Source organism: Miscanthus floridulus, chromosome 15, assembly GCF_019320115.1.
Source record: "Miscanthus floridulus cultivar M001 chromosome 15, ASM1932011v1, whole genome shotgun sequence".
In the NCBI taxonomy this organism is placed as follows: domain Eukaryota; kingdom Viridiplantae; phylum Streptophyta; class Magnoliopsida; order Poales; family Poaceae; genus Miscanthus; species Miscanthus floridulus.
This window is the reverse complement of record NC_089594.1, coordinates 1,541,158-1,563,000: the sequence shown is the minus strand read 5'-3', so window position 1 is coordinate 1,563,000 and position 21,843 is coordinate 1,541,158. Positions and strand designations below refer to the sequence as shown.

Genomic DNA, 21,843 nt, shown 5'->3' with positions numbered 1-21,843 from the left:
AGGTGTTGTTGGTCCTTTTCCTCTCCTTGCCACTTCATCTTTATCTACTTCTGCTGTTTGTGAGCTCTCAGCTTACTTAGATAGTGACAATGTCACTTCTTATGAGGATGATTTTGACCTACTTATGTGGTGGCGTGACCACAAGCTAACCTTTTCAATCTTGTCTATAATGGTTAAAGATATCATATCAGTTCCTGTATCTACTGTCTCCTCGGAGTCTTGTTTCAGCTTGACAGACAGGATAATTGAGGAATGGCGGTGGTGCTTGTCATCAGAGACTGTGGAGATGCTGACCTGCATAAAGGACTGGGAGTTAGGAGAAAAAAAGGAACGCCATGATGTTGACAACCAAGAGCTGGAAGACTCATTCCAGAACTTGTACCTTGATGAAGATAAAGCTGTTGGTGGTGCTCCTGTTACTTAGTGAGGTTGAGACTTGACTCTTGAGAGTGTGAGTGTGATCTGTGACTGTGAAAGAGCGAGTGTGACTATGAAAGACTTGTCTATCATTTGAACAATGGTTTGTAAGACTTAATTAAGAATTGGCTGCACTTTTTTTAGGGTTTCTCACAAGGGTGAATTTTACCTAGAAAGATTTTTAATGATGCAACATTGCACTAAACAGCTCATTTTGGTTATTTCTATTATCTGTTGGCTTTGGAGTTTGGAGTTTGATATCTCTGTTGGACTATGAATGTATCAGACATTTGGACTTTGATTCTGTATCTGTATGATTCTGTGAATGAAATGAAAGTATGAAACTGTGAATGTATTGGACATTTCGACATTGATTCTGTGATTGCAAGGGTAACGGACCGTGGGCTGGCACGGCCCGTAATTCTGATCGTGCTTAACGGGCCGGCACGGCATGGAAAATGACCCATAGTGCCGTGCCTGGGCCACAGGCCAGGCCCGTGGCCCTAAGAGGCACACGGCCCGGGAGGCCCGGTGTGGGCCCGACCCCCATCGGACCCTGCTTTCACGGGCCCGTGCCATGTCGTGTCGGGCTGGCCCGTTGGCCATCCATACACTTTGGAAATGATAATTATATTGCGTGAACGGGATAAGTAATTAAGAAATGAGTAGCCATATTCGGCATGTGATACGTATTCTAAAACGTATACTAGTAGTAAATTCCTGAGGTGCATGCCCGGAGGCGGGACGGCCGGGGTCAACCTTTTGTGCGGCTTGGTTGACGTACTCTACCTGTGAAACTGTACTGTTCTCTCTCTCTCTCTTTTTTTTCCATTGACGTCACTAGTAGCGGGCTTCCGAATTGCAAATGGGGCGGCTGGCACATCAACACTAGCACGGCCGCGCTAGCGCTCCGCTAACATCCCTTGTCGCGCGCCCTTAGTTTAGTACCAGATCGGGAAATCTGACTTCGTTCACGCTGCTTAAAAATGAAAATGTGCCATCGCTCGTGACCTTCTCCTGCATACCACTGTCCTCCGTTCCCAATCTGCGCTGGTTTGGGCCAGTCGAGCCTGATAGGTGGTTCTGCTCGCCCATTGTAGGCCAGACGAGCCTAGTCGTCGCTCCTGGTTTGCTCGTAAACGATATAAATTTTTAGTCGGAAACAGTATTTTTCTCTCACACTAAACGTAAACGACTTTTTTTTGTTACTCCCCTTTGCATTCATGTCAAATTATGACTTTTTTTTATGTACCATTCTAAATATATCTATTTTTATAACAAACTTATTTGGAGACACAGATGCTGCTATATATTTACTACAAACCTACTAAAACTTGATTTTTTTTTACTTTGGGATGGAGTATACCACCATTTTTCTTCTTTTTTTTCCTTTTCCCCATTTCTTTCTTTATTTTCTTTCCTCATTTTCTCCCATTCTTATCCAGTACACCACCACCCGCACAAGCCGCTCCTCTTACTCAGCCCGCATCCGAGCGCCATCCATTCCCTCCCAGCTCGTCGTAGCCCGGCGGCCAGCCTCGGACCTCTTGCTCCTCCACTACAGCCCCGCCTCCCTATTTCTCTCTCGGCCAGCCTCCGACCGTCGCCTCTCCTCTCTCGGCGTGCCGCAACCTCCAACGGCTCAGATGCTAGTCCGACTGTCGCTCCTGTGCGCGAGGCTGGATGGCGGCAACACTTCATCTTCAACCTCCAGCGCATGAGCGAGGGAGGTGGATGATAACACATGTTGGCCTAGGGGCACCGGCGTCCAGTCGAACGTAGGTGCAGGTCAAAGCTTGATTTTTCGGCTCCTCCAATAACAACCGGTCTCTCTTAGCGTGATTTCAGGAGATTCGTCGCGCGTGAATCGGCTCCGAGAGGAGACGCACCCGTAGTAAGGCAAGCCAGAAACAGTTCAAGGTAAGAACTATGCCCTCCGTCCACAAAAGAACGTAACTACAGGGTTTGTGTCGACCAAACTAGTTTAAGTTTGACCAAATTTATAATAAATAGTACTAACATTTATGTCTTTGATATAGTTTACTACGAGAATATATTTCATAATTAATCTAATGATACTTATTTTCTATCATAAATGTTAATATATTTTTGTATAACTTTCGTTACATTCAGGGTTTTTTTTACCCCTCGAAAAACCAGAAGTGCAGTCTTCCACGTGAAACGGAGGGAGTAATTAAGAAATGAGTACTAATACGTATTCTAAAACATACTTATATTAGTGGTTGCCTGAGGTGCATGCTATGGTGTTGAGATTTTACCCATGGGCCCACGGCCAGACGTCCACGGTGGGCTTGGAGACGGGACACGTCGAGGGCACCCCAACCTACAGTAAAGTTACACGATCGAGGTTTGTCTTGTCCGTGGCCATGCACTGGGAGACGGTGTCCGTGTCAACTGTCATGGCTCACCGCTCACCGCTCACCATGCATGGCGTGGCGTGTTGCAGTGCTGCTTGTCTTCCATCCATCTTCTTTTCACCAGTCACGTCCCCGCTAAGTAGCCCATGTACGTAGGGCCTCAAAGATGAGAATGTGACACAGGTAGTAAGTACTGTTACATAACGAATGAATGAATGGAAGACGAAAACTGAACGGAGCTGAGATTGAACTGTACCACTACCATGCATGTCACAGTGATCCACCTCGTCTGTTCACTACATGAAACCGGGATTTTGTCCAGTGCTCAAATCTTTGCCGAGTGCCAAATATCGGGCACTCGGCAACCTTTGCCGAGTGCCGCACTCGACGAAACTTGGCACTCGGCAAATAGGGCTTTGCCGAGTGTCTGGCACTCGGCAAAATAAGGCACTCGGCAAAGCCAAACTTTGCCCAGTGCCAGACAATTGGCAAAGTTGGGCACTCGGCAAAGAGGCGCCCGGGGATAACGGTACCCAACGTCGTCCTCTTTGCCGAGTGCCTTCTATTTGGCACTCGGCAAAATATTGGCTTTGCCGAGTGCCTAGGGCTAGCACTTGGTAAAATATTCACTTTGCCGAGTGCCAAACCTTGGCACTCGGCAAAATAATTTTTTTTTGTTTTTTGCCACCAACTTTTTTTCTTAGATTTGTATTTGTACCATGAACAACATGTTCAAATTTGGCACAATTTCATTGCTGTTTGTTATATTTCTTCACTTTATTTCGTTTTCTTGCAATTTTCTGGAAAATGTAGGTTTGAACTGCAGGTGCATCGAATAATAGTTTTGATCCATTCCAAAAATGTTATTCTTGTTTGTTAGTGTCACTTTATGCTAAATCTAGGAACTGTCTCCAAATTTCGATCAACGTGCTCACGGGGCAACGTCGTGAACTTGCGTGCGAGTGGTTATTTAATTCTATAAAATTCAAACGAATCCCGAAAATCATGAAACTTGGCAAGATATCGTGATATCACATGCATATGCGGTGGTAAAAATTTGAAAATGTTTGGAGGACGTCATCACGTATGGTGTTCACAAACCAGGACATCATCACATGTGATATGTATCTCTTCCCTGGTGATTTGTCCCAAGGGCGACAAGTAAGTATCCGTTCATTTTGCATCACTTCTTGTTCATATGCTGAAAACCGAACTGCGGACTAACAATTCTTCTAACTGACTCCTATAGGAACTAGGAACTTGTGTCCGGGGGCGATCATCGGTAGTGCAATGGGATCCTCGGCGGCCTGATCCGCCTGCACTACCCTGGTTTGGTCACCCACGCCCAGGTTGAGTCGCCTCCCTGGACATGGGACCACTTCAACTCCGCCGTGGACGCCGTGTACGACACCGTACAGGGGCGGATCAGGCGTGAGTTCTGGGTGAGTCTACATCACACTACATTGCTCAATACTATGAAATCATTAGACGTTCTTGAAATAATGAAAGGACACATGATGTCTGTATGCAGGACTTCTTCACGTTGGAGGAGGGGCATGACCCTGCCTGGGTGACGAAGGTGCAGGATAGGGCATGCAGGGGCCGAGTCACGGGCCTGTACTACGAGGCGAGGCTACAGTGCCACATCAACCACTCGTGCGACGTCCTTGGTCGGTACCCGAGGAAGAGCGAGGCCAGGACCATGACACTCACCAGGGAGCAGTACCTCACAGTAAGTTATAAAACATTGTTACTGACTCATTCCATGAAGAATAGGTAGCCTTCATTTTATATTCTAACATTTCTAATACAATACTTGATGGCATGCAGATGTGTCCTTCTTGGTGCGCCACCCACAGAGACTGTTGGGCGGCCATCGTGGACAAGTGGGTCTCCGTTGAGTGGAGGGAGAGGCATGCCCTCTGTCGGGAGTGCCGCCTACAGATGGGTGGGCCAGCGCACCACCAAGGCAATCGGCCCCTCAGTTCGTACGCCTAGGCCTGGGTACACGCTACGCACTTATTTATTTATTTGTTCTAACGCTCAATTCTCATTACTTCTAATCGTCTTTGTGTTTTCCTCGCAATCCCAGTCGCATGATAGCCAGGAATGCAACGAGTTCATGGCGTACACCATGGCACACAAGGGCAAGGCGACAGCCCCGGACACCGTCTACAACCCGGAGGATGGGCCCGAGGCGTACAGCAACACGAGCGTCCACAGCAAGCTCACCGACTACGCCTCATCGGCCCGTGAGCGACATGGGGAGGACTTCGACCCTGCCACCTAGCCCCTTGATACCGACCTCGTGATGAGGCTCGGAGGAGGGAAGCAGCACGGCCGGTACTGGATGGCCTCCAACATGGTCGACTCGACCTCTGTGCCCAACCTCGCCTAGATCTGAGCACAGAGCACGAGCTCCTCCGTCCCCATTCGACCTCGGCAGGCGAGCACACTGCAGCAGATGGCGGCACTCCAGGTTAGTTCTATTTCATTCGCCGTTCATTACTTTTACACATGTACCTTGCATTTGCATTATTTAAACGTTGGTGATTGAATATTGCAGGCCACTGTGGAGAGGATGGAGGCCGAGAGGGAGGCCTAGAGGGTCGAGAGGGAGAGGGAGAGGGCCCAGAGGGAGGCCGAGAGGGCCGAGTAGGAGGTCCTGAGGGCCCAGAGGGCGGCCGAGGCGTAGAGGATGCAGGACATGTTCTCGTTCATGTCGAGCCTCGGCACCACTCTCCCGGGTGTGGTGGTGCCCCAGTCACTGCTCGCTCCAGTTGTGCCTCCTACTCCTCTGGCTCTAGGCACTTCGGTGAGTATATATATATATGGTTGATCAAGTCCTTTAGCTTGTGTAGATACTAATGAATTCAATTCTCCTTTGTGCAACAGTCGTCGGGTTCGAACCCGACTCCTTCGCCTCAGCACACACACCCCGGCTGGACAGGTCCACCACCGCACGGAGGTGCCCCTTCAGGCTCCCATTGGGATCCATGGCAGTAGGTGGTGCCCCTTCATGTTTCATTGACTTTTCTTGATCTAGGACTTGTGTTGGATGAAGACTTCTTAAATGTTGTCATGGATTTGCACATTGGATGTGCGTGTGATAGATTATGCAGGAGGATGTGCTTGTGATGGATGTTGGATGTGCTTGTGATGGATGTTGGATGTATGTGATGGATTATGTATGCGTTTTATGTGATGCTAAATGCCTGTGTGCTGTCTCATGTATTATATATGAGTTTTGCGTGTTTGCTTTCGAAGGAAAGCAACAAACAAAAAAATAATTGCAAATTTCCCAGCTTTGCCGAGTGCCAACACTGGGCAAAGAAGTCTTTGCCGAGTGCTAGGGGTGTGGCACTCGGCAAAGCTGGAAAAAAATGCTGCAAAAATAGCTACTTCCCCAGTTTTGCCGAGTGCCACAGCCTAGCACTCGGCAAAGAGGTCAATTTTGCCGAGTGCCAGATGGTACCACTCGGCAAAGACTATTTTTAAAAAGATTTTTTTTTTAAAAATGGTTTCTTTGCCGAGTGCTGAGCCCTGGCTCTCGGCAAAAATTCAAATTTTACCGAGTGCCAGTCCCTAGGCACTCGGCAAAGCCGGCGTCAAATGTTGACGGCAGTTATTTTTTTTGCCGAGTGCGGGCTTGGCACTCGGCAAAGACTTTGCCGAGTGTCGATTTTTGGCACTCGGCAAAGAAATTTTTGCTGATAAAATCTTTGCCGAGAGACCTTTGCCGAGTGCGGCACTCGACAAAGCCTTTGCCGAGTGCTTGGCTGGCTTTGCCGAGTGCCCCCAGCACTCGGCAAAGAGGGCGTCTACAGTTGTGGTTGCAGAGGTCAAGTTTTTTTTAAGCTCCGCCTCCAATTAAAAAATATTTAGCTGTATTCTCTCCCTCCGTAGAAGAATGCAATCGTGGGATCCATGTCGATCAAATAAATCCAACTTTAACCAAGTTTATAGTATATAGTATTAGCATTTATGGTTTCAAATAAATTCACTATGAAAATACATTCTATAATTAACCCAATGATACTTACTTCGTATCATAAATGTTTGTATATTTCTATATAAATTTAGTCAAAGTTCAAATTGTTTGACTTCTCGAAAAACAAGAATTACATTCTTTTTGTGGACGGAGTAACTTCTTGGATGCAATACCTCTATTTAGCTCTAACTTCTCTAATCAGAAAAACGTTTGGTAGAACGCCTTCTCATCGTTACTCAATATGATAAAATGTCTATAATACCCTACTTTTTTTTTTCCTTTTTCTTCATATATTCACTTCTCTCTCTACCTTATCCCAGCGGGATGAACGGACGCTCGTAGAAATCTCGCCGTTACACATCCGCGTGACCGCGTGGTGTCGCTTCACGCGACGTCGCCACCCCAGCCTTAGCCCCTTCCCGCCGCCACCAATCTTGACTGCCCTGGCCTCGCTCGTGTAGCCGTCTCCACGCCATGTGCCATTGCCATCGTCGCCCTGCCTTGCCTGACTTGGCCTCACGCACGCCACCATCTCCCTGTCCCGTGCCAACCTAGTCTGCGCCGAGGCAAATCGTACACTAGATGCGCCATGGGCTCCCTAGAGCGCCTTGGTGACCGTTGTGGTGGTACACCGTTTAGCAAGTTTAGAAATCTAGAAATATGTATTTCAAAATTTTGGGCCGACTATAAGTTTGGAGATACCCATTGTTGCTAATATTTTTTCTATAAACCTAATCAAACTTAAAAAAAAAGTTTGACCGGAACGATCATAGTGACGATCATTTTGGGACCGAGGAGCAAGTGCATGGTTTGACAAAGTGAGGTCAACCATGCATTCAAAATAAAATGTCCAAGGACTCAGCTAGTAGGGATTTTGGCGTTACGTTGATTGAACAACAGGCACGTGACAGTGGCACCAACAAGATGTTGACATATCAGTGGTACGTGCCACCAAGGCCAATGCGGGATACCACTGATACAGTTTATTATATGTATCTATCTATGCCACGTCATCTTCATCACGGCCTCAATGGCTGCCGAGTAGTAGTAGTAGTAGTATCTGGCTTGCGATGGTACTGCCTCACTTCTCACGACATGGCAACACACGGGGAGCTCACAGGCGCTGGGTTGTGGGGCCCAAGCTGCACCAACAATGGTGGGAGGGGGGTGCAAGTGGAAGGATCGGAGCAGCTGCTAGCTTCTCATGCCGCGACCGCCCCCACGATGGCGAGGACCAGCTCCAGCCCTGTCCGTGGCCGTGTCGCGCGGCGTCCTTCGTCCACGACATCCAGGATCGGACTCGGACAGCACTGCAAGCCCAGCCGCAGAGCTTGCCGTGGTGGCCGACGCACCAGGGCGGCGCCGCCGTACCACCGGAAACCCGACGACCTGAACAAGATGTCGCTGCTGAACTCAACTGAACCCTGAGCGCCGCGACCTGACTGCACGGACGGGTTGAGCCCACGGGGTTCCGTTCGAGCCCCCGCCGGCCGGCCGCACCCGCAATATAACCGCCCATCCGGCATCCCCATCCCCCTCCCCCTCCCCCGTTCATCCTCAATTCGAATTCCCCCGTTCAATTTCCCCCCCAAACCCCTCGACCACGAAACCGCCCCTCAGCAGCAACCTCGCCGCGCACGCCCCAGCCCAGCCGGATAGCTAGCGCACCCAACCGACCATTGCCGAGGTCCAACGGGAGGTTTTTTTTTTGGATTTAGCAATATAAACTGCCCGCCGCCCTTTTTTTTTTTGAGAAGTTGTGGGGGGGGGGGGGGGGGACATCCCCACCTTTTCATTTCATAAAAGGAGCATACATGAGCAGTTTGTTACATGAAAATTTGCATGGGGTGGGGAGGAGAACAACAAAGCCCAAGCATGGGCAACATGTCTATCTGATGGGGCAACCTACATGCCCAAAGCTCGGCATCTTCACGACACCCCGCGAAGAGGCGAGTGTAGCAAGGAGGCAGGGAACGGAACACAACATCGTGCCTGTGCTTCCAGAGACGCCAACAACAAAGTAGAAGAAAGGCATTGAAGTGGGCAGCAGGGATGGTGTGGACGGTGGTTGAACGCGCCAAAGAGCAGCAACATCTTCTTCATCAATTTGCACACCAATCCAGTGCCAAAAGCCAACTGCAAAGGCGCAACGGCAACTCATTCAATTCGTTTTCTTCCCCCAAATACTCGCCAATCGCCGCCCGCCCGCAGCGCACCGATCCCCGCCCGCTCGCCGCGCATCGATCCCCGCCCACCCGTATGCTGACGACGACGGTACAGCAGCGCACCACGGCGACGCTGCTCCGCCGCGCGCTGGAGACGGCGCTCCCACCTCCCACAAAGAAGCCGACGACGAGACGGGGCTTGGTGGATGCGGTCGCTGATCGGCTCTTCCACGCGCTTTCGCCGCGATGCGACGCCACGCTCGCGTTGACGGAGACCGAGGCGGAGCGGGAGGACTTGGACCGCGACCGCCTGCCACGGTACTTCGATCCCTGTATCAGGCGCTTCGACCAGTATGAGGAGCTTTTCTGCTTCAGACGCGTGGTCACCAGCGCATGGGACAAGGCGTGGCGGAACACCTCCCTCGTCCTCCATGAAGTCGATCTGGTCCACGTGTTCCCCTTCCCACCCTATCTGGAGTCGGAGCCGTATGACCATATCGAGAACTTAACCAAGATCCTGACGAACCACCCCGGGCCCGTCAACTGCCTCCGCGTGGATTCGTCACTCTTCCCGCCGCCGGAGGTGCTGGGTTGGTGGATGGACTTGCTCTCCCTGAAGGGTGTCAGGGAGCTGGTGATGCTGGACGTCGCTACCCCATCCGCCGCCGCCAGAGCCCAGCCCTCACTACACTTGCGCTGGGATTCGTCCGGGTCACCTTAGGCAGCTGTTCTAGGTTTTCGGAGCTAGAGGAGCTTTGCTTGGTATTCTGCAGCTGTTCTGCGAGAGATGTGTCCGACGCGGTGGAGAAGCTTGGGAAGCTCAAGACCCTCAAGATATTTGGAGTTGATCTTGCCGTTGCGGGTGCTGGCGCCGATCGCGCCGGAGACGGAGCTCTTGAGATTGTCTCCGAGTCACTATCACCGTTAGAGTTAATGGGGTCCAAAGCTTCTGTTCTCACTCTGCGCCATGCTCAGTCGCTGGGTGGTCTCGCCCGAGGTGAAGAATCGGAGGGTGAGGTGGCCGAGGATGGAGAAGGCCATCCCGCCGCTGCGGATCAAGTTGATGCAAGCTGAGTCTCTTCGTGTTGCCCGCTGTCCAAGGTGCACGGCACTGCAGATGCGGGTGTCGCACCAATGGACACGGTTGCTGGATGTGGCCGCCCAGCTACTTGTGCTCCGGTGCCTAGATCTGACAGTAAGTAGCACTCTTTCTCTTTCTGTTTCTTGGTTGGGGTTTTTTCTGTTGTCACATTACATATTAATTAAATCAATCTGCTGTTGTGCCTTGGTTACAGAGCGAGGACGACTGCTGTGGCGACGAGGAGCTGGAGCTGCAGCCAGTGCCGGCCTGCTTCGGGCACTCCCTCCGGCACCTGCGTCTGAACAGCTATAGAGCCGGTGGTGCGGAGGTCGCTCTGGTGACCAAGGTGTTGGCCACCGCTCCTGACGAACCAAGATCCTAAAGAACCACCCCGGGCCCGTCAACTGCCTCCGCGTGGATTTGTCACTCTTCCCGCCGTCGGAGGTGCTGGGTCGGTGGATGGACTTGTTCTCCCTGAAGGGTGTCAGGGAGTTGGTGATGCTGGACGTCGCTACCCCATCCGCCGCTGCCAGAGCCTAGCCCTCACTACACTTGCGCTGGGATTCGTCCGGGTCACCTTAGGTAGCTGTTCTGGGTTTTCGGAGCTAGAGGAGCTTTGCTTGGTATTCTGCAGCTGTTCTGCGAGAGATGTGTCCGACGCGGTGGAGAAGCTTGGGAAGCTCAAGACCCTCAAGATATTTGGAGTTGATCTTGCCGTTGCGGGTGCTGGCGCCGATCGCGCCGGAGACGGAGCTCTTGAGATTGTCTCCGAGTCACTATCACCGTTAGAGTTAATGGGGTCCAAAGCTTCTGTTCTCACTCTGCGCCATGCTCAGTCGCTGGGTGGTCTCGCCCGAGGTGAAGAATCGGAGGGTGAGGTGGCCGAGGATGGAGAAGGCCACCCCGCCGCTGCGGATCAAGTTGATGCAGGCTGAGTCTCTTCGTGTTGCCCGCTGTCCAAGGTGCACGGCACTGCAGATGCGGGTGTCGCACCAATGGACACGGTTGCTGGATGTGGCCGCCCAGCTACTTGTGCTCCGGTGCCTAGATCTGACAGTAAGTAGCACTCTTTCTCTTTCTGTTTCTTGGTTGGGGTTTTTTCTGTTGTCACATTACATATTAATTAAATCAATCTGCTGTTGTGCCTTGGTTACAGAGGGAGGACAACTGCTGTGGCGACGAGGAGGTGGAGCTGCAGCCAGTGCCGGCCTGCTTCGGGCACTCCCTCCGGCACCTGCGTCTGAACGGCTATAGAGCTGGTGGTGCGGAGGTCGCTCTGGTGACCAAGGTGCTGGCCACCGCTCTGCACCTCGTCTCCGTCAGCCTTTACCCACATGAGAGCTTGGACGACCCCGCCTTCGCACACCACCAGTTCCTTGGCTGCGCGCGCCTCTCCACTGCTGCGCGGCTCCAATCATGCCAGTCGGTTACTAGACCTGGTTACTAGCTTCATTGCTGCTGTTTGCGATTACATTGCATTCATGATTAGCTGACCATCTGTTTGTGATTACATTGTGATACTGTCTGAGGTCTTGCTACTAATAAAATCTTCAGTTGGGTGTGTTCATGATGGTAGGAGTACTAGAGTTTAATTTAAATTGAAATTGGGGGTATGGCAGTGGCTATGGCTGGAACTGGAATTGAATGGTGACCCTTTGGCCTTTGATTTTTCTCATGTGCTCACGGTTTCGATGCGAAAAGGATGGATGGATTGGTGCTTGTAAATTCTTAGATTATTTTAGTTCTGCTAATTACGACTATGCTATAAAATTAGTGTTGTTCTACAGCATAACGATTTTTCATTGCTGGAAGCGGCACTCTATTCTCCTAAATAGTTGTAGATTGTTTCAATGCACAAAGGTCTAGGTGTCGCTTACAGGGGGTCTCATGCATAATGCATAATGAGGATTTCTTGAGATGAGAGTGATCAACCACTAGAATTAATGTCTTTAGGTGGTCTCATAGTAAAAAGGAATGTTTGTTGTGTGAAGACTTTGATAATACACTTTTAGAGTTCCTAGTGAGTGATTTCAATCTAACTGAGGGCATTGACCTATTGAAGGATAGATTGGCTTTGCAGAGGCTTCGTGAAGCTTGAACTGTCATCAACCACTCCTCCAGAACTCTTCCTCACATCTCTCCCCGTACTAGTACTACAAGTAGGACTATGCCTTTGGAATGAAGATCTACTCTTGTCTTGTCTATTGAATGAGAGGGGGTGCCCCTCTATTTATAGGTGGAGGTGCCTTGAGCTGGTGGAGCACATTCCAAGGAATATTCTTCCTCCATTATTTGTTTCCTTATTCTCCACCCCTAAACTGACATTGAACCACTATATTCATGGGTTTCACCATCTTGGATGCGTCCTGGGGCAGTGGATAGCAAGCCCTCAAAATTTGGGCCCACTTGGGCTCCTTGGGGATCAGCTGATCCCCCCAAGGCTCAGCATCAGGATCTAAAAATAGCATATAAAGACCCCGTTCGCTTTGCTAAAAAAACAAGCCGAAACCTGATGATTTATTGTGAGAGAAAAACACTGTTCCGACTGAAAAAACAAGCTGAAAAGTACGGATTATAAGAGAAGCGAACATGGCCAAAATATCCATCTTGATCATTTCGACAACCACTTCGCAATAGTGTGCTCCAAATATTCATTTGAGACTGTTTTGCAATGACAAATATTTGAATATCTTTTCACGACCAATTTCCACCAAGCTGTATATGTACTATATATTATCTTTTTATGCTCTTTTTGCATATCCTACAAAACAACTCTAGAGCACCAAAATTTGTGGAACTTGTTATATAAACACATGAATTGCTACAATGTAACATTGGATGACATTATTTTTGTTATCTTTTGGCACGCAAAATATTTGAGTTAAGGACCTCAAAATTGCCATTAAAGGTGGAATTATCTGTGGAGATGTTAAGGAGCTTCTTTTCCTTCATGTTACTCCCCTATCAATTGGTCTTGAGACTCTTGGTGGCATCTTCACTATGTTGATCAATAGGAACACTACAATTCCTACAAAGAATAGCCAGGTCAGGTGTTATTTCTCAATTCTTTTGGACCATGCAACATAATCTTATTGAGTATCCCTGATTTATCATGATGATCTTTTTGTCAACTTATCGACATAATCTTATTGAGTGTCCAAATATGATTAGCATTATCTGATCCATGCAGCACTAGTACAACTTTGATCTGATCTTCAGTTTTGATTTTGAGGTGTTTCCAACTGCTGTTGTGTAGCACCCGGTTTTAAAGACAAAATCAGATACACACCATATGTGAGCCCAGAAAGTCAAATCTCACATATAACCACAAATAAAGGTAATATTAAAAGACAATGCATATTACATAACTTATTAGTACAAAGAATACAACCCCAGAGTATAGACAACGGAAAGACAACTCTGATCTTCAGGTGAACACTAACTCCACAAGGACAACTGACTGGTTGATTAGAAGCCTAACTCCTCCAGACTCTAGCCATCTGGTACCCATCCGGGATTTTTCCAAAGAATTGAAAAGTAAAACAAGCGTAAGTACATATCGTACTCAGCAATATAACATGGGGTTATGAAGCTCAAAAGGCTCACACTGGTTTACTGCGATTAGCTTTTAGTAAGTTATCTTTTAACCATTGAGTAGCAACAAGTTTAGCAATAGCCCCAAATAACCACATGACCACGTGAACAAGAATAATGTATAGCAGAAACAATATTCATAAGTGAACATTTATATCATTAGTATCATCAGTGTTCATTATCTATTCAGTAAGGAGCCTAGGCCGCTCTTGTCCATGAGCACGTCTGTATAACAGTTTTACACTCTGCAGAGGTCGTACATCTTTAACCACAAGTCGTGATCCCCATATACCATCACCACTGGCGAAGCCTGTCGTGGTGAAGGTGTCCGCGTAGGCAGTGTTCGTGTAGACGCCAAAGGTGTCGGTGAAGTTCCTTCTTGCCGAAGGATGGAGAAGTCGTGTGAAAATGCACCTTAGTTGATGGGGGTGCATTTTTTAGGGATTTAGGTTGAGCGTTGTAGCTTCGTCGAATATCAACTTGCTACCAAGTTTTCGACACTAAAAAATACACTAGCTTTCTACTCGCTGCAAAAGATGATTAGTTATTTCATATAATATATGAGGGTAGCATGAAAGTCTTAGCTTCACGACCTGGTGCTCATGTAGGTTCGGGTGTCGGTGTCCATGTATTTTTGGGACTCCTTCCAAGGTTTTGATGCATAGTCCTGATGCCGTGTATTTTTTGGAATTTCTTCCTGGTGGCCAGGGCCATGCGGTGCAATGCACTTATGTGTGTACGTACGTACATATATGTATGTATGTACGTACCTACGTATGATGAAAATGAATGCATTTGCACGAAAATATTAGAAGGGGTAAACATATTATGCACCCTGCAAAATGATAGTTATGTTTGAACAAAAGATAAGCTCTGCACACAAGGAATAATGCCCTTGAATGAGAGGGTTATAGTTTCAGATGGCTAGTGAAGGCTGCCATTTAGGAACTTGCATGGTTAGTTTCTTGCGAAGGTTAGCTCAAATGACATTGGGTTGATGCATATTATAAAAATCTAAAAAGGAAAAAATGAATAATACAATCTGCAAAAAAGAGAAAAAATGTTAGTGTTAGCAGGTTTAAAGGTTTGGTGGCTGCCAAAGGTCGATTGTTGATGGAGGCTGCTGACTAACAAAGGTCGATGACTAATGAAGGCCATTGACTAATGAAAACCATTGACTGATGAAGGCCACTGACCGATGAAGACTATTGACTAACGAAGGCCACTGACTATCCAAGGTCAATGAGTGATGAAGGCCGCGCCGCTGACTGATGAATGCCAACGATCGGCGAAGGCTGCTGACTGACGAAGGCCGGTGACTGACAAACGCTTGTGACTGGTGAAGGCCACGGACTAACGAATATATAACCTGCACACATCTTGTACTAGAAACTACATTGTCTCTTTGTTAGCACGTAGTGTAGAACGTGCTCTCACCGGAGGCTCAAAGCTCAGGTGCGAAGTTGTTTAGCCTGTAGTGTGAGTGAAACTCAGGCACCCAGCAGCTATAATTTGGCATGTTCAACTAGTTATCATGGCAGGCAGAGCCAAGCGAAGCTTGAATTTTTTTTCGAAATCAAAACTGGTGAAGATGTAACCTTTGCTTAGAAAAAGAATAGTGTTATGGACCTTGATGTCCCAAAAAAGAATTACTCAACAGTAGTATCAAAATTTACTCAATCCAAGGTACAACAGGGTAGTATTTGGAGGGAATTAGATGGGGAAGGCAAGAACTAGAGGTAGGAGAGCAAGAACAGCAAGGGAGCAGAGTCCTAGACGGAGGTAGACGACGACTTCGTATTCTGTTCGATGCCTCGTCTGGTGGAGCTGGCCTCATTATACTGCTCCGCAATGGGCCTTGGCAGCCCACTCAACATTCAGCCCATTGGCCCAGTGGTACATGACACTCCCCTCCGCTTGAAATTCGGCTTGCCCCCAAGCCGATGGATCAAATTTGGAACTGACGCTCAAAAGTAGTGTTGCACCTTGGCTGTGCAAACTGAATCTGGACATCAAGCTGAAAGTTATCATTTTGCCGAGTCAAACCACCCGCCAGCATTTGTTATGCATAATCTGAACTAGAGCTCTTTCTTTCTCAAGCATTCCCTCAAAGAAAAGTTGTGTTGGAAACATCATGGTGTCAGACAATATATTAGCCCAGATCATGGTTGATGAGACTGTTGAGAAGCACAGGGACCTGGAAGACAACATGATTCTGAGAAACTTGTCTGTCTTACACCCATCCAAGTGGTTGTTGTTGTAATCAACTTCACAGAAAGTAACAGCCTCAACTATCACAAAAGGTTACAGGCACTCATGGTTTCTGAAGATGTAGAGAATTACCATTACGGAACTGTTAGAGCAAATCTCCTGCAATGATCCCCAACCCTCATTGCACTGTACAAATCCCGTCATGCCTCTTCTATTCTGAATTTCAAACTGTATAGATAGGGAGCCAGGTGGAGGCCATGGGGACCTCGGTTCCACATCATGCCCCAATCCATAAATGAATAATCCTTGGCAATGAATAATAAATGGCCACAACCTCACTGAACTCAACTCGGCTAATCTCTGAAATTTCTGATCCGCAAGCCATCACATACCAATTCAGCGTCCACCGAGGTCGATGAAGACACGCGTGTTGTTTCTACCATCAGAACACTATGATTGTGGATGCCATACAGGTTGGAGACTTTGAAGTCCAATAAAGTAGCACCCTGGTAAAACTGAAACAGAAGAACTGCCTCATTTGCGTTGAGCCCATTCACACTAAGCAACTCCATGAAATCTGAATGAGTGATAACAATATTGACAACAAGTTGAAACAGACCCACATATTGCTGTCCCAAACCACTTGACAACTGCTCAGCCAAACGTGGCTTCTTTTGCAACTGGCCAAGGAATTATGTGGAGCTCAAAAATGAAAATGTACTGCTTCCTGCTGCACCCAGTCACTGTATGAACCATTGTCAGACCAATCAATGTTGGGGTAAGCAATGCATCACTAAGAAACCAGCAGCGCTTATTGTGAACTGCACATATATTTAGCATCAAGTAACTATCCGACAAGTTCAATATGTTCTCGAATGAGATCTCCATCACCAACACAGATGCTGAAAGAAATGAAGTTGTCGGTGCACAGGTTTGTAACTTGTTATGATAACTTGTAAACCATTGATAGGAAATGCCTCTTGATCTCCCCATCAAAGTGAAGATCTGCATGTCAGTGAATTTCTCCACTTGCTGTGATGATACATCAGCATCATGTAGAAACAATATTTTGATGTGGTCAAGTCGGAATGTGAGTGAATTGCACAGAATTCCTGATTCCCATGGTTGTGTTATACCCAACCCATCATCACCATAGACAAACGTCACCCTGCACTTATTCTCTGAATCATTCAACCCCAGGGACAGTGATGATGTGAAGTGCACAGCTGAAACCGAACTACAGGTGTAGGTCTTAGTTGTACTTCCTCATCCATGATCATACACTGCATAGGTGGTGGCCCTGGAGGATTCTGCTGCACATCTCCCTTGCTCTCAAACACACTGTGAGTCTCACGAGCATCGGCAGCAAAATATGACAGAGCAATGCCACTATCCCATAAATGAATCCCAATTTTCTGTACCAGGCCCCAATGCTGAACTTGACAGTAGACACACCATGTCCGATCAGGTGGTGGCCAAGGAACTTTGTAGTGTAGTCCATTTGGCAGCAGCCAAATAGAATAACATCCAGTAAAGGGAGTAGATTGAACACCCAATGGAGCAGATGTCGACTGACTTGTAGCGGCCATCAAAACGATCTGCAGAGTCACTTTGACCAGCTTGGGAACGTCAACCAGTGTAGTCCGGGGCGCAGCCACAGTCTGGTCATCGTTGCAGTCATCCTCAGTGGCCACGGCCAGACATGGTGAGGACGCGTGCAAGGTCTCTGGCGGGGCTTGTGTTGGCGAACTGCAGCCGCTTGGGAGTGACGCTGACACGGGCCTGAAGGTGGTGCCAGATGCGAAGTTGAAGAAGACGACGACGGCGCGGGCGTCGATGCATGTGGCGCAAAGCGCGCCCGCCATCTCGTCGAGCTCTACGGAGGGCCACCTCAACAACTCCTCGACGAGGCCCACACAGCATGCGCCACCGAGGACGTCCAGACCCGGGCTCGACAGATTCTGCAGCGATGACCCCCTTAGACTGTCTGCAGCAACGGGAACCCAAACGCGATACCTATTCACGATTTGAGTCACGTACAGGAAAAGACTCGCAGACCCAAAACTTAGCCTTCTCCAACAGCTGAGGGCAGCACCTATTCTTCACGCTACGGACTTCCCCGGCTGCAACGCCGCCGGCGGCTCTGCCCCCACCCCACCGGCGGCACTGCCCCCTCCCCTCCTTCCGGTACTGACGCCGACGAGGGCCCCCTGCATCCCGCACTGACGGGCGGATCCCCCTGCTTCCCCCGCAGGCGGCCGGACGCATCGGCGTCCGGTGGCCAGCGCTCCGAAGTTGCTCCTCCTCTTCTGCGATGGCGTGCCCAGGCCCGCGCGCTCGGCGTTCCCCGGCGGCGCGGCAACCCTAGGAGGCCGGCCGGCGCTCCCTCCTCTCTCCCTCCGGCGGGTCAAGCGTGCCCTCTCTCCTCTCTACCTCAAGCTCCGCGCGGCGAGCAGATCTAACGAGCAGGCGGCCAGATCGACGAGCAGGCGGCCGAATCCATGCCGGTTGAGCGCCCTGGCCTCCCTCCCCGCCGAGCTCCGCCCGCCTCCCTCCCCGCCGGCGAGCTCCCTCCTCTGCACAGCCTCCCTCCCTCCCTACGAGATCCGGTGAGCGCCGCCCGCCTCCCTCCTCGCCTCGCCGCCGTCGTCGTCGTCGGGGCCGCCTTGCCACGCTCCGGAGGTGCTCCCACGGCGAGCACGCCTCAACGAGCCGGCCCCGCCCCGCCGCGGTCCCACCTGGAGACTTTGCGTCTCGGTGAAAGACAACGCAAATAAGCGTCCCGGCTGACTTCATACCCAAAATGCATGCTCTGTTTGAGTGTTCCGTTGGAGTCGTTTTTTCTACCACAAAAACACCGTGCATACCCCATTTTAGATTTGCGTCGCCGTTTGGGTAAACTGTTGGAGACAGTCTTAGATGCGCACGCACGGCCCGGTCCAGAAGAGTGAGCTCGGCGCGGCGCTCGAACTGGCGCGCGGGGACCCGTGTGGTGGCGTCGAACCCGTGCTGGAACTGCAGCTCCCGACGCTCGGCCCGGCTGGTACGGCACGACTCTCCGCATGTGCCATAGTTAGGGATGAAAACGGTACGGATATTTTCCGACAGTATTCGAAACCGAATCCGTTTAGAGGGGTTGAGATCTGTCCGTATCCGAGTCCGGATATCCAACATCCGATACCGTATCCGTATCCGAATACTCAAATCGCATATTTATAATGTCGATATCCAATCGTATACTATCCAACATAGTTGACACTATCCGTATTCAAATTCGAATCCGGACAGAAATACGAAAACAAATGTAATATCGGTGATATCCATCCGTATCCGATCCGTTTTCATCCCTAGCCACAGTGCCACCAGGCCTTCGCTGCTTGCTGGCTTTGCGTGTGAAACTGAACTTCCCTTAATCACAGCTTCCGGATAAGTCACCGGAAACCGAAGAGGTTACAAAGTCAGGTACATTATCATACCATATCATCTGGCTAATTACAACACTCAAAAGTCCATGGCAGCTAGAGTATCAGCAACATTGTTACATGCTCTAGGACAGTAGGAGAGTACATTCAGTAAAAGCATATGAAATTAAAGCCTCAATTTCACTAAAAAATTGGTGAGACAAGAGATCTGTCATAGCCTGGAACATGTATTGCTTCCGCCACTGTGATTGCATCTGTCTCCAGCACCACATATTCCATTCCAAGTGAGGCCGCATGTTCGAGCCCTTTGAGGCATACCAAAGCTTCCACCTGCCTGCCATTCAATAAGTGCTTCGCCTGCCCAGTGCCTACTGCAATAGCATTGCCAAGATGATCTCGAATAACAAAACCCCACCCACCCAGGCATGTTTCTTTCATGAAGGCTCCATCACAATTGATATATCCAAGTAAATAAGCAGAACAACATATTTTGCACTGTCACAAGAGCTGCTATGTATATGAAATGAAACTGGTCTAAGTTGCTCAAAATGCAAAACCAAGATAAAATCTCAATCCAACAGTGTCTCTCATCTTCTTATTGTAGTTGTAGATCAGATGAGAATGAGACTATTACCAAAAAAGCAATGCAATTCACACTAGGTAGTGTTGGCCCACAGGATCACCAGCTCAGGTGAGTCGACCACTCACCAGTCTTACCGACCACAAGAAGCGTTGTCCGACCACACACTATGGCTAGAGGTAGAAGAAGTGAGGGAGAACAGAGTATACACACACAGCAGAGACACCAGCGTTGGCCGGAGCTCTGTATAGGTGATGGCAAAACTGAACTCGCTCTCTGTACTGAGTTGCAGTGGTAAACTATATATATAACTCTATTCATCTAGTCCTAGTACAGCTGCCATGCTGCAACAGTGACTAGATGTGACAGCAGAGCTGACTCTGGCGCCTGCCCCTGCTGTGGCTACAGTGCGGTAGGTGAGCCGTTCGGCGCCTGCCCCTGCAGCGGCTAGAGTACCACAGCATGGAGCCTTTTCGGCGCCGCCTTTCCCTGCCGTGTGTTCACACAAGGTAGCAGTAGATTATCTAACAATTCTTCCCTTAATCCTACTGCTAACCCTTGAACCCCCTCCATGTCGATCATCTCCTTCGGCTCCGTGAACCGAAGACGTCCGAGCGGCTTGGTGAGGACGTCCGCGAGTGGCCGACCAGTTTCGACGAACTCAATGACGATCTGCCCTCCATCGACACAGTCCCTGAGGAAGTAGAACTTCACATCGATGTGCTTGCTCCGGTCATGGAGAACCAGATTCTTCACGGGGGCGATGGCGGGCTGGTTGTCCACCATCAGTGCTGGTGGGTGAGCTTCCACACCGGTCAGCTCGTCCAGCAGCCGGCGTAGCCACACAACTTGGCACGCCGCTACGTACGCTGCCTCGCACATAGATAGCACCACCACCTTCTGTTTCAGCGACAGCCATGAGATTGGAGCCGACCCGAGGAAGACGAGCACGCCAGAGGTGCTCCGCCGCCCGTCGATATCCCCTGTCATTCTGCATCGCTGAACACAGTGAGCTGTAGTCTATTTCCGCCGGTCTTGGGAAAGACGATCTCCTGATCCACCGTCCTCTTGATGTAGCGCAGTAGCTGCTTCACTGCAGCCCAGTGATCCTCTTTGGGGTCCTCCATGAAGCGACTGACATAGCCCACGACGAACGCAATGTCCGGCCTCGTGTGAACTAGGTAGCGCAGACCATCGACGATACTCCGATAGAGTGTTGCATCTACCTTCGTCGCGGTACTGGCCTTCGTCAGCTTCAGTCGCTCCTCCATCGGAGATGCACAGCTTGCACTCAGCCATGCTGCTCCTCTCCAACAGCTTCAAGGCATACACGTTCTGACCGAGCGTGAGTGCCTCCTTCCCTTGTCTCACCTCGATGCCGAGGTAGTTGGAAAGCGCACCGAGATCTCTCATTCGAAAATGAGCCGCCATCTCGCGCTTGAAGCTGTCAATGTCCTACACACGCGCGTCGGTGATGATCAGGTCATCCACATACATGCCGACGATGAGCTCCCCCATCCCCTGTTGTCGCGTGTAGAGCGCGTGCTCGGTTGCACACCTCGTGAACCCAAGCTTGTCCAGTGTGGCGTCAAGCTTGGCGTTCCACGCTTGTGGGGTCTGCCATAGCCCGTAGAGTGCCTTGCGCAGTCGGAGCACCTTGTGCTTTGCTCCCCTGACGGTGAAACCCGGAGGTTGTCTGATGAAGACCGTCTCCGCCAGCTCGCCATTGAGAAAGGCTGATTTTACGTCCAGGTGATGGACGTGCCAGTCCTTTGCTGCTGCCAAAGCTAGTAGCAAACGGACAGACTCTATGCGCGCTACTGGTGCAAAGACTTCCTCAAAGTCGATGACTTCACGCTGGATAAAGCCTCGGGCGATGAGACATGCCTTGTGCTTGACAATGGCACCGTGCTCGTCCCGCTTAACTTTGTACACCCACTTCAGGCTGATCGGACGGCATCCTGGAGGTGGATCGATGAGCTACCAAGTCTCGTTTTCCTCGAT

At 49.7% G+C, this 21,843-nt stretch overlaps 1 protein-coding gene, 1 long non-coding RNA gene and 1 pseudogene across 4 annotated transcripts; 2 read left to right on the top strand and 1 right to left on the bottom strand.

The window, feature by feature from the left end:
- The first annotated feature begins 1,878 nt into the window (after window positions 1–1,878).
- LOC136508596 (uncharacterized) lies at window positions 1,879–6,006 on the top strand. Of its 3 annotated transcripts, none has more exons than XR_010772041.1 (8): window positions 1,879–2,195; window positions 2,255–3,956; window positions 4,045–4,237; window positions 4,327–4,527; window positions 4,626–4,799; window positions 4,888–5,274; window positions 5,362–5,610; window positions 5,691–6,006. It is a non-coding gene; the product is annotated as an uncharacterized lncRNA (long non-coding RNA). The 3 variants fall into 3 exon arrangements; XR_010772040.1 differs by having other exon boundaries at window positions 1,879–2,337; window positions 2,551–3,956; XR_010772039.1 differs by having other exon boundaries at window positions 1,879–3,956.
- Window positions 6,007–9,045: 3,039 nt separating this feature from the next.
- Window positions 9,046–11,479, top strand: LOC136509447 (uncharacterized; annotated as a pseudogene).
- Window positions 11,480–20,825: 9,346 nt separating this feature from the next.
- On the bottom strand, window positions 20,826–21,270 carry LOC136509446 (uncharacterized mitochondrial protein AtMg00810-like). The gene is made up of 2 exons (XM_066504245.1): window positions 21,066–21,270; window positions 20,826–21,016 (listed from the first exon to the last, which is right to left on the bottom strand). The coding sequence occupies exons 1-2, from the start codon at window positions 21,268–21,270 to the stop codon at window positions 20,826–20,828; spliced, it is 396 nt and encodes a 131-aa protein (XP_066360342.1).
- Between the last annotated feature and the right edge of the window lie 573 nt (window positions 21,271–21,843).